General features: G+C 41.6%; 1 protein-coding gene across 1 annotated transcript in view; it reads right to left on the bottom strand.

Annotated features, from left to right (window-relative positions):
* The window catches only part of ERC2 (ELKS/RAB6-interacting/CAST family member 2), a 976,082-nt gene that overhangs the window by 461,795 nt on the left and 502,402 nt on the right, over nucleotides 1–11,885 (bottom strand). Inside the window, exons 11-12 of the mRNA XM_012805132.1 lie at nucleotides 11,560–11,753; nucleotides 5,594–5,605 (exon numbers count right to left, since the gene is read on the bottom strand). Coding sequence (XP_012660586.1) covers nucleotides 5,594–5,605; nucleotides 11,560–11,753 — 206 coding nt within the window. The remainder of the gene's footprint in view (nucleotides 1–5,593; nucleotides 5,606–11,559; nucleotides 11,754–11,885) is intronic.

Here is an 11,885-nt window from a genome sequence, read left to right as displayed (position 1 = left end):
TTTTTTTTTTTTTTGACAAAAGGAGTATCTTTTGGATGGAGAAGACTGCTCTGCTCTTGTGACGGGGGAGGAGATCCAGAGCTCAAAGTCCATGTTGGACCAATCACCTAGACTTTGGAAAATAGTTTCTAAAACTAGCATAATGGATGATCCATCCCTATGGCCAGAGGACCACCCCCCTGCAGGCTGTCTTGGGGTCTTATTCTCTGAGGGGAGTGGAAGTTCCTACTGCTGATCACGGTGGAAAAAAAGCTAACACCGAAGCAGTAAATGAAAACTGAAGAGACAACGTGTGGACTTGTTTGGGGTGAAGGAATTTTTGTTTCTTTTGAGGCTTGGACCAGTTGAACTTTAGGAATGGTCAATTCTCAAGGCAATTTTCAGTTTCATTCTGTTTATATGTCTCTGCTGTATTTCCTAAATTGCAGTAAATCCTTTTGGACAAACTATAGCCTGGTCTCAGCTGTGCACTGGGAAATTAAGAAAGGGCTTTCCCAAGAATTTGAAAGAAAGACCAAGGGATGAGCAGTGCTCTGTGCCCCGAGCTACAGCAGTGATCACCAGAGGAGGAGTCACAAACTGATGAGGGCACGCAGGCAGCAGCAGGTGCAGCGGGGATGTGGGGGCGGCAGAGCACCTGGACAGTCTCCAGGCCATTTATGAGAACGAGCCTCTGACAGACTCTGAAGCTGTCCCGCAGAGGAACAGTTCTGGCAACTGCATTGCTAGGGACTCAAGTTAGCATAATTAGACATTCAAAATGAAAGCTAAAGAAGGTGACCTCTCTTTGTAGCCTCAGGCAAATGAGAAAAGTAAAAGCCCCATCTTCTTATGGCTGAATAGTATTCTAAGGTACACATAATACATACGTTACATCTTTTGTATTAACCTGGATGGAGGGGAAGAACATTCTTCTTAGTAAAGGATCACAAGAATGGAAACTCAAGCATCCAATGTACTCAATACTAATATGAAATCAATAATTAAATAACTACACGTCCACACGAGGGGAAAAAAAACAATTAATTTCAAGTTGAGGGGGAGGGGGAAGGGGAGGGGGAAGGCAGAGGGGGAGGGCGGAGGGGGAGGGACAGAGAAGGGGAGAGGGAGAAAGAAGGGGGAGGGAGAGAGAATGGGGGAAGGAGAGAGAAGGAGGGAGGGGAAGAGGGGGAAAGAGGAGGGGAGAGGGGGTAGAAGAGAATAGAAAAAAGAGAGGAAGAAAGAAGTAGGAGAGAGAAATAAAAGTTCATATAGGGATACTCCTTTTCTTTTTTTCTATCTTTATTTTTCTTGAACTTTTGAACATCCAGGCTTGATAAAAAACCAATTTTAACTTTTCTCAGGGGTTCCTGTCTGAATCTAGATAATCGACCAAGAAAAGAGTGGGGGATGTGAGCCAGAGCTAATGCACTTCTTTCTTCACCATTTGTTAAACAGTATTCAAGAATATGACTGGCTTGGCGCCCATAGATCAGTGGTTACAACACCAGCCACGTACACTGGGGCTGGCAGATTGGAATCTGCTAAACAACGACAACTATAATTAGCAAAAAATAAAAATAAAAAAAAATGGCCAGTTGTTATGGCAGGTGCCTATAGTCCCAGCTACTTTGGAGGCTGAGGCAAGAGTACTGCTTAAGCCCAAGGTTTGAGGTTGTTGTGAGCTGTGACACTACAGCACTCTACTGAGGGCAACATAATGAGGCTATGTCTCAAAAAAAAAAGAATATGACTGCCATCTCCAAGGTGTATCAAGACACACTTCCGGGAGCTAGAGGCCAGTCTAGTGGGTCAGGGAAGGTGTGGGGGTAGAGGCACCCCCTGCCCTGGGCTGGACAGGCAGGATTATCACACAGGAGGAACCAAAGTGGGGGAAACTTTCCCCCACACTTTTTTACCCAAAGCACTTCATGAAATATATTCTATGAACAGCACATTAGGGAAACCAAGGATGGAACAAAATTGCACGGCTTCCTTCCTGCAGACCTTCTCCCAGGTTTTACTATGAGATTGGAGCAGAAGTAGTAAAAGATTCAATTTGTAAATCAGAAAGGATTAACTTTTGGGGGGAGGGTATCCAACTACTTCACTTACTAATTGTATTAACTTGAGCAAAATATTCAGCTTTTATGAACCGCAGTTTCCTTTGCCAATATGAAAGAAATGCGAGTCCAACCTCACTGTGAGAGGGAAATGCCATAGCCAAAGTGCCTGGCACTTAGCACCAATTGTAATGCTGTTGCTGCTGCCACTTCTATTATTTCTGTTAATATTTGTATTATCATCAACCTGCATCATGGATCTAAAAACGAAGAATGTGACAGGCAGCATTTCATGAATCTCACGTAACACGCAGCATTTCTTAAACAGTTCAATTAGTTTTTCATCAGGTCTATGTAAATGTGGGGCCAGCACGTAGCACCCAGCCTAGCATACAGTAGGTGCTCAATATGGATTTGTGGAGAGAATGAGGTAAAGAACTGACCCTATCAAAGAGAAAATTGCAGAAGAATAAAAAGATGCTCTGGAAAAGGTGTTTTTCATTATTTCTTGGGGCAACAGGCTCTGAGGTCTGGGAGGAGTGACTTCAGCTCTTGCTAGAAGAATGAGGGATTGAGAGCACAGTGTTCAGCTTCGGGGAAACATCACAAAGAGTTTATTTTGGGAGAAGTGTTTGAAGTGACTCTGTAGTAATGAGCTCACGCCTGCTGCCAGGCGCCAGCCAGCAGCGTGAGCCTGTTTGCAGGGCGGTGCACGCGGCCATCACCGACAGCCCCTTCGTCAGACATGTGATGCCCATGTGCAGGGAGGGTCCTGGCAGACTTTCTCCAAAGATGGCTCCGTCCTCTCCAAGAGGGGACACTGAGGCCCAAACAAGGAAATATCTGAATCAGGATCTAAAATGAGCGAGAGGCTGGGGAAGCCCAGGAGAGGGCCAATCTTCTGGTTCTACTTGGTTGAGTCTCTGGCAGGATTTTGAAGTGAATCTTGAAGGAGATTTTTTTTTTTAATCCCAATTAGTTCCTAGAAATGAGCAAGTTTCACATAAACCCTCCCCTTGAGTGCAATAAAGAGATATTGTGTTAAACTGCAGCATCTTCCCACTGGTTTGTGTTCAGAGATTCCCAACAGAACCGGAGTTTACTGGAACGGAGACACGAACAGGTTTAGAATATGACATTTGTCTTTTACCAAACCCGATGCTTAATATATGCTTAATAAATTCCACCTGAATTTAAACAGGAGAGTCCATATAGAGTTTGAAAAGGAAATGATGTCATTTAAAAAAAATAGTTGCAGGGGAGAACATCCCATGAAGTCCACAGCACACAGAGAAGCCCCAAGACTTAGTAAAACTTCAGATTGGGAGGTGGGATAAGCAGGGCAGACTATAAACTTCTACAATAAGAAGACCAGACACACGTTTTCTAAAATACATGGTATGTATCTATACAAACACACACACACACACACACATGCATACACATACACATATATGTATCTCAAATGTAAGCCTTATAAAGACAGCATATGGGCCAGAGAGCCTGCATTCAACTCAATTATTACATTTCATTTTATTTTAACTGGTAAACCTGGAAGCAGTTGGGAAAAAGCACAGTTAACTCTGGAAACTTCTCAAAGCTCAAGAAAGCTTCCAGGACTCTGTTGGCTTTTTTGCTTCCAGGAGGCAGGGCTGCTCAATTCCTCCTACACCAAAAATACAACCAGAGATTTATTCACAGTGATCACACATTTTCTCTACCACGTTCATTGAGGCAATAGGAATAATACTGGAATAATCTGAACCTTGATTTAACCTCTATGGTTCATCCAACTAGATTTGGCTTGTACATTTTACAAAACTCAATCAGCACACGCTGTCCCCTGTCCAAAGAACCACTGGCTGCCCATAACCTCTCACAGCTCTAACCCTGCACCCTATCTCCTGAAAGTCAGAGTTCATGTTTATTTACCATGAAACAGGAAAAAGCGTACTACCTGATAAAGTTCCTGGTGCACACAACAGAATATGGGCAAAAAAGCTTAAGATCCCAATGGGGAGCCTGAGGTAGACACATAAAAGCAAAGTGGTCTGCAGTTTCAAGGATTTCAACATTAAGAGGTACAGTTTAAGGGCAGCAAAGGGAAGGCAAATGAGAAAGAGGACAAAAAAGACAGGGTAGGAGAAAGACTCAAAGTTCCACTGAACGAGGGGATCCAAAACTCAGCGGAAAGTTCAAATGCAGGTAGGCAACCTGTGCCCCCCGCCATTCTGAACTCTGTGTGTCTGCACATAGCTGCACCAGATTTGTTCTATTCCAGAAAGCAAATTTACAGTCACTTTCTGGTGAGAGAATTCTCGGGGACCATGCTTTTAATCTCTGCTCAGCCCTCTCTGCGGGAAAACATTTGAGAACAGAGTTTCCTTCAAGGTGATGACGTTCACGCAGTCCCTGGGGGATACGTAGTGTGACAAGTGGCTACAGACTACAAGCCACTGGAGTTGGGAGCCAGCAGGGGGACAAAATCAGTATAGGAGCAGGAGGCCTCATTTTGGAATTATTTGCTGCCAGAATAAATAATCGGTCTGGTGGCTTGGGTGATAGGACAGAATAAAGGGGCACAAACTCCCCATAAAGAAAATAATACATTCTACCTTTCAAAATAACAACTATATGGACTATAAATTTCATTTGAGACTTTCTTTTATTGAGATTTAGCTAGCCTCAAACCGCAGAATGGGCATCTTTTAGTAAACTCGCTGATGGTTAAAGAAATCACTATATATTAATGTGTTATTGGAAAGAGATGACTTCTTTGACTTAAGAAGAACTTGCTGGCTTGGGCCTCCTACATTAGAGGAATTAAGCCTGTGATGCATTTTCAAACAAAATGTCCATTTCATTTCCTAATACTGTGTGTACACAGTCAACAATGAACCTAGCTTTACACTTGGTTCCATATGTGATGCCCTAGGTAATTAAAGTATGTCCTATGGTTAATAAAAATGAAGTTCGAAAGTTAAAACCAAAACAATGTCAGGAAATAACATGTGTGTACAATATGTTACCAACACACTGATAATTTTCAAAAGTGACTTTAAAAAAAGAATTATAAATCTCTCAAAACACAGTGATTTATTAAGCAAAAAGTCTGAACGATGTGCCCTATTAAATTTAGCTTTTAAGTTGCTGTGTCACGGGCCGATCTTTTGTTCTCCTCGGTTAAATTTAGCATCCTGCATCTCGCGCACTCCACATCTTCATGTCGTACCATCATGCAATTTTCTGAGCTGCTTGGGAGAAACGCACTGAGGAGTTATCACAATGATTTCTCTTACTGATTTTGTAATCTAGGAATAGAACTAATCGCATGATTCGACAGTGGTTTATTTTCAACTTCTCCTTTGCCTTTTTCCACCTATATAGCCTTCTAGTAAAATAAACCTTCCCTACGCATGGGATGAAATGGAAAAAAAAAAATGCGGTGGCCAGAGGAAAACCATTTCAGAAACATGTTTGTTAAACAAGTGCAAGCAATAAATTGAGCTTAGGAGGGAAAGGCAGTTAAAAGAAAAACTGAAAGTACTGACCTGAGAGTCAAGCTGATTGGAGCAAGGGTGAAAGCAGCAATTTGGAGGATAAGCAGAAAGGAAAGGGGATAGCAAAAGAGAATAAAAGGAAGGAAACGCATTAGTTTTAAACATACAGCCAACAAATGTTATATTAGCAGGTTTATAACCAAACCAAGCAAACTTTTCTCTGCTATTACCCCCCACAAGCCCTGGGCATGCACTATAAGCTGTTGCATTAAACATCGTACCTAGGAAACCGGTACCTGCTCTCATGCACATCGTTACAACAGGCACTGATGTGAACCAGAGGTGTGCTCCACGGTACAATGACAGCATTAGGCCTTCCGTGGAAGGATATTTATAGAGGAGTTCCTATCTGTGTGCATATAAAATTTTATTATTTAATAAACTGAGATGGAAATTACTAAGGTATTAGGCCTGGCAGGAAGCGTGGATGTCAGGACGATTTTTATTTGAGCCAGTAAGTTGGATGGTCATATCCTATGAGATATTTTTCCTTCATCCCTGGAAACCAAAAGGAGCTGAGCAGTTTGGCTTTCAGTTCAAAGACTTCCATTTTAGATGCTTACAGAGTGCCGTACCTAGCAATGATCAAAGACCCGGTGAGGAGGGCTTTTGGTGGGGTACCACCTGCCCATCAGCCTCCCGAGCAAGGACAGAGGAACTTCCAAAGCTGAGAGTAATTTTTTTCAGTTGTGAAAATGAGGCTCTGACTTCATCCCTGAAAATATCCAGATGCTTGATAACTTATTTGTACAAAAACATCTAACCTGCCCTTCTAACCAGTCAAAACGGGAGTCTCGACACCAAACAAAAAAAAGAAAAGAAACAACAACAAAAAAATCACACTCATCTTCCAGGCTTCCACAAGAGCACAATGTGGACCTTCATTTTGTTAACCTATAAAATGCCCTTTGTGAAAACAAAGTGGATAAACAAATACTTGACCAGCTATCCACTCAGTGGGATCCCTCTGTTCCATACTATTAGGAAGTAGTTCTAAGCATTTCACACAGGAAGAAAAAAACAAAACAGGATAAAACAAATCCTCAAGATAAAGCTTAAACTAGAACAGTTCAAATGAAAACACTGTTGACCATGATAATAAAACTGAAAGAGAGAATTTAAGATTAAACACATGGGAAAGTGTGGATTTGATAATCCCTCCTATCTGAAATCTTCCTGCGTAGTGTTTCATGATCATAAACACACAGCTGATCCCAAATGAAAGTTAGATCAGACCACAGTTAGTTAATCCAAACTAAGTCTATTTGGCAACACTGGCACCAGCTGCCACTTCAAATCCTCTGGATCAGAAATAATTAAACTGAGGTCCATGTCCAAGCCTTAGGGAGTCCTAAACAACTTATTAAGATTAAGTTGCCTCTTCCAAGAGTTTCTAATTTTCATAAAATTCTCAAAGATGTCCATGATATCCATGATGCCTCCCCAAATGTTGCTAGGCATGGTATAGAACCATCTGTCACTTGTTTTCAAGAAATCCCTTCAAATACATTAACAAACATAAATGGAAATTACTCAGCAAGAAGAGTTTGTATCCAAACAAATAAAATTGGCATCAAGGTTCTTCTGTGTACTATGAGACTTTGAGAACATATTATCACAATTTAAAAATAAAAATAAAGCTTAAGTTTACATTTTGAAAAGAGTTCTGAAAGCCCTCAAGGAAATTATGTCAGCACATTATTGAGCAAATCAGAAGAAAATTAATAATCTCTTCCTCAACCTTAAATTAAGGCATCTGAAATGATTTCTTAAAGTCCAAATGTCTGGTGGTATTAGTCCTTAATCCAGGTAATTAAGTGGAACCTGGTTATCCATTCTGATGTTCTACCTCATGGGTAGAACCCATAAGAAGACTCGCAACCCTCTCCATAATGGGGAGAGATGTGATTGAGGGCTTAGTTTGGCATTCCCCATCCTCTACATCAGCGGTTCTCAACCTGTGGGTCGCGACCCACAGGAACTGTATTAAAGGCTCGCGGCATTAGGAAGGTTGAGAACCATGGCTCTAGATTTAATAAGGTAATTATAGGAAAGGTCACTGGACTGATTCCTCCCCATGGGTAGAATGTGAGAAATCTGGTGGTTAACTCTCTTAACCTCTCTCTTTCCCCTAAGAGACCAAAAGATTAATCCTGAAACTAAATAAGGCTCAGAAACCTTGATGAGCACTGACACAGAAGTGCCATGTTTCACAGCATCTTAAGGTTTAACTAGCTACTTGGTTATCTACCTTATGTGACATCTAACACTCGTGATGGAATAAAGACTTCAGCCTGATCTGGGCCAACTCTTAGGAAGTGGCCCGAGGCCCACCATGCACCCTGTAGCCAACACCCCCTGCAGGAGCAGCCTGCAGTCCAGGGCAGAAGCTCCCAACTGGGCCATCAGCTTCAAACACAAGAGTTTACAGACCAAATTGTACATGGGACCACACTGGAGCAAAATGCAGTTAAAAAGAAAAATCTTTTATGGCTGATGAAAAACATTATTTGTGGAATTTAAGAGGTAAATGTAAATGCCAGCCATGTGCTGCTTGGAATGTATACACTGAGGGGAGGAATCAAAAATAGGAAGATTAACAGAAGGGAAAGTAAACACAAACTGCCCTCTGAAAGAGAAATGGGCCACTGTCAGGGTCGTTTGAGTTATTCCGAACCCTGTACCTTTTGTTGCATATGACTGAAGTTCTGGAATATTTTAAAACACTTGCTGCTTTTAAGAGATTTCTTTTCACTCTGGTAGGTCACATTACAAGCCAGAGACCACAAATTTATTTCAACTTCAATATTTTGGTTTTCAAAATCACAAACTTAATTGCAAACACTTCTCCATGATTCAAAAATGGAGATATATGTCACATTGCTAAGAAGTCTTTACTTTCCAACACTATATGAGGTATGAATTTTGTAGTTTGAGCCAGCATATGGCAATACTGCCCAATCTGAAAAAGTCTGCCTGACAGCTCGGGGAAGATGTTTTGGTCAGAATACACGTGTAGCCCAGCAGATAATGCTTCAGAAACACAAGCCAAGGCTGAGCCCTCCTTTTCCCAAGAAACTTCCCCTCTGTGTCTCCACCCCCACCTCCTCCGGGGCCTGGGCTGGGATTGGGGCTCAGACATTTTCCAGACTATGTTCTGCTGCTGGACCCAAGACGCAGGCAGGCAGAGAACTGGGACAGAGTCCGGTCCCAGCACACGTTTTATGAATTACAGTGCCTGGGAGGCATCAGCTTTAAGGAGAGGCAAAGGCAGAGATAAAGAAAATGTGCAGAAAGTACATAAAGATAAATGCCTGTAAAATCACTGCTCCTTTAATGCATTCCATATTGAAGAAATAAAACCGTGAATATCCTTGATGATTTAATGGCAATAGTGTCTAGCTAAGACCTGTTTGTTCAGCTAGACAATTAAGCTATTTATATGTAAATGTTTACAGTGGCTGATCCTGAGTTGCAGTTACGGTTCTAGGCAACGAGTTTCATGCAGAGAAATGCCTCTAAAGCTGGGGCACGTCACTTTTCCCCATGAAAGCGCATAAAAAAGAAGCAGATCTCTTGTGGCCCGACAGTCATGCCTGCTCGGGGAAGGCTCTCTGCTGGTGGCATGAGTGTTAAATGCTACTGGCCTAGTGCTTTCTTCTGGCCCATGGATTACTCTCAGTGGCTCCTCTGTCAGCCTCAGATTCAGATCCTGAACTTTGATTCTGCAACCTGGAGGAAGTTCCTTAAGTCTATATAAGTCATAGATTCTCATCTGCACAATGGGAATAATGATAATTTCTCTGTCATGGCTAAGAATCAATGATACGGCTCGGCGCCTGTGGCTCAATTGGCTAAGGCGCCAGCCACATACACCTAAGGTGGCGGGTTCGAATCCCCAGCCTGGGCCCGCCAAACAACAATGATGGCTGCAACCAAAAAATGGCCGGCGCTGTGGCGGGCGCCTGTGGTCCCAGCTACTTGGGAGGCTGAGGCAGGAGACTTGCTTGAGCCCAGGAGTTGGAGGTTGCTGTGAGCTGTGATGCCATGGCACTCTGCCCAGGGGGATAGCTTGAGGCTCCGTCTCAAAAAAAAAAAAAAAAAAAAAAAAGATTCAATGATACACAGTATGAAGGTCAAGTGTTTAGCAAAGTACCTAATAGTGAGCATAGAGCATACATACCCCATTATTATGATTATAATACTGTTATTAATGTTATCGGCATCATATCTGGGGCTTACCCCATAGGCTCTCTGCTTCTTAGAGCAGTGGACCAGGAGTCAGGAAACCTAAATAAAGCTTCACATCTCTTCGGCCACAGGATCAACCTCTAGATATGTGATCATAAATGCCCTGTGTTCTCAAGCTAGCTTTTAAAAAAAAAAAAATTGTTTTGAACTGTGTTTCCAAAGTAGCCAGGTGGATACATCTAAAATCAACAATATTCCCAGTTTTTTAAGAGTCAGTCGGCTGGTAGAACATCCTCACATTTTAAAATTAAAACTTGTAAAGATTTTAATTTATACTGTTACCTCAGGAAAAAAGAAATCCTTAACTTTATTGCTAAAATTGATCACACTGAATAAAAATCAGACCATAATCAAACACTAAGATTATTAAAAAAAATTGATTTGGAATTTATAGTAAATACTATATTCCAAAATACTATTGAAATTGTATAGGAAATTATCCTATTCGTTTAATACACACAGTCAATTAATATTAAGAACGTATTTGTTTCAGCATTCACCTGTTCATAATGATGTAAGTGTCCCACCTTACTCACAGACCAGGGGTTTGCAAAGCATGGGACATTTAAATAGATTGTTAGAAATTCACTCCTAACAAGATTCAAGGCCACACGGCTGGCATAAAGCAGAGGCAAAACTTGAACCCAGGTCTTTCTGTCATTAAATCCCATGATCTTTCCCCAAGACCACAGAGAGCTACTTTGCGTTCATCTTGAAGTCCTTTAGGGCCTCACAAGTGTCTCTATCAAAGCTGGCAAACATTCACTGATTTATTCAAAATTTTCTGATCTCTTCCATATGGACTAAATCTAGGAAAGACAAATTCTGCTTTATTGCTGAACCAGTAAGAAATTCTCAGAGGTTATGGAGTTATGTAAGATTATTCAAAAAGTTTTTCCTTACATGAAGTATAGGAAAAAGCATTAATAGAAGTTTATTTTTAGAGCCCATGCTATATATAAATATAACATGGATATGATTTATCTGAAAATCAGAATATTCTGGAACTCTGATATAACCCTCTTTGTTTTTAGACATAGTTTGCTATCACATAGGCCTTATTCAAGTATATTTACCACGTGTTATAAGGTCCTCTCAGTTGATCAACCTCCAGAATGAATCTGTTGTGGTGAGTCAAAAGACATCCAAAGGATATGAGCCTCTCCCCCTGCCCCATTCTGAATGAAGAATTCTCAACTATATTCTTCCATATTTTGGAGCTCAAGGCAAACCTATACCACAAATGTTTGTCTTTGGTGAGAAAGGACTAAGGTTCCAGGAAGTCAAAGGCTGAATTTCTTACCCACATTTCTAGCAAAAATGCTAGATCATGAAACTCACTCGAAAAAAGTTGACCATCATTTTCCCTTTTTTTTTTTTTGCAGTTTTTGGCCAGGGCAGGGTTTGAACTTGCCACCTCCGGTTTATGGGGCTGGCACCCTACTCCTTTGAGCCACAGGCACCGCCCGACCATCATTTTCTTAAACACTGAAGTGGTACGTAACACCTCAAAAGATAAGCCAATTCCCTTCTTAGTAACCCAGCAGAAAACACAACACCATGCCTAACAGGCATAGTCCACATCCCTGCGTCGTTCCCACCTGGTAACATGAACAAGCACCCCAAATCCACCACAACCTGAGTCAGACAACCAAAGCACTCCACGTTCACCCTCTGTTGTCAATTCACAGGACTCTGAAATTTACCTCTCAAGTTCCGCAATCTTCTTGTCTTTGTCATTCTTTTCATTCTCTACCTCCTTGAGGATCTCCAGCAACCGGTCAACTTCTGCCTGGGCCTTGCCACACTCGTTGCGGTAGTAAGATGCCTCTTTATCAAGCTGTTTTATTCGGTCTGCAAACTCAGGGTTCATCCTGGAGTCATCTTCAATGTTATGTGCCTTCAACATTACATTTTTAAAGAATGTCATTAAGACAACGATTTGGAACATTACAGAGTGCAGTCACCAATGGCCCAGAAATTAACTTTGGAGAGAAAATAACCAAGAATTATGGGTATATTGTCAGTGCAA

Source organism: Otolemur garnettii, unplaced genomic scaffold (genome assembly GCF_000181295.1).
Source record: "Otolemur garnettii isolate 467f Iridium unplaced genomic scaffold, OtoGar3 scaffold00002, whole genome shotgun sequence".
NCBI classification, from domain to species: Eukaryota; Metazoa; Chordata; class Mammalia; order Primates; family Galagidae; genus Otolemur; species Otolemur garnettii.
The sequence above is the reverse complement of the archived record's forward strand: the minus strand, read 5'-3'. Positions and strand labels throughout refer to the sequence as shown.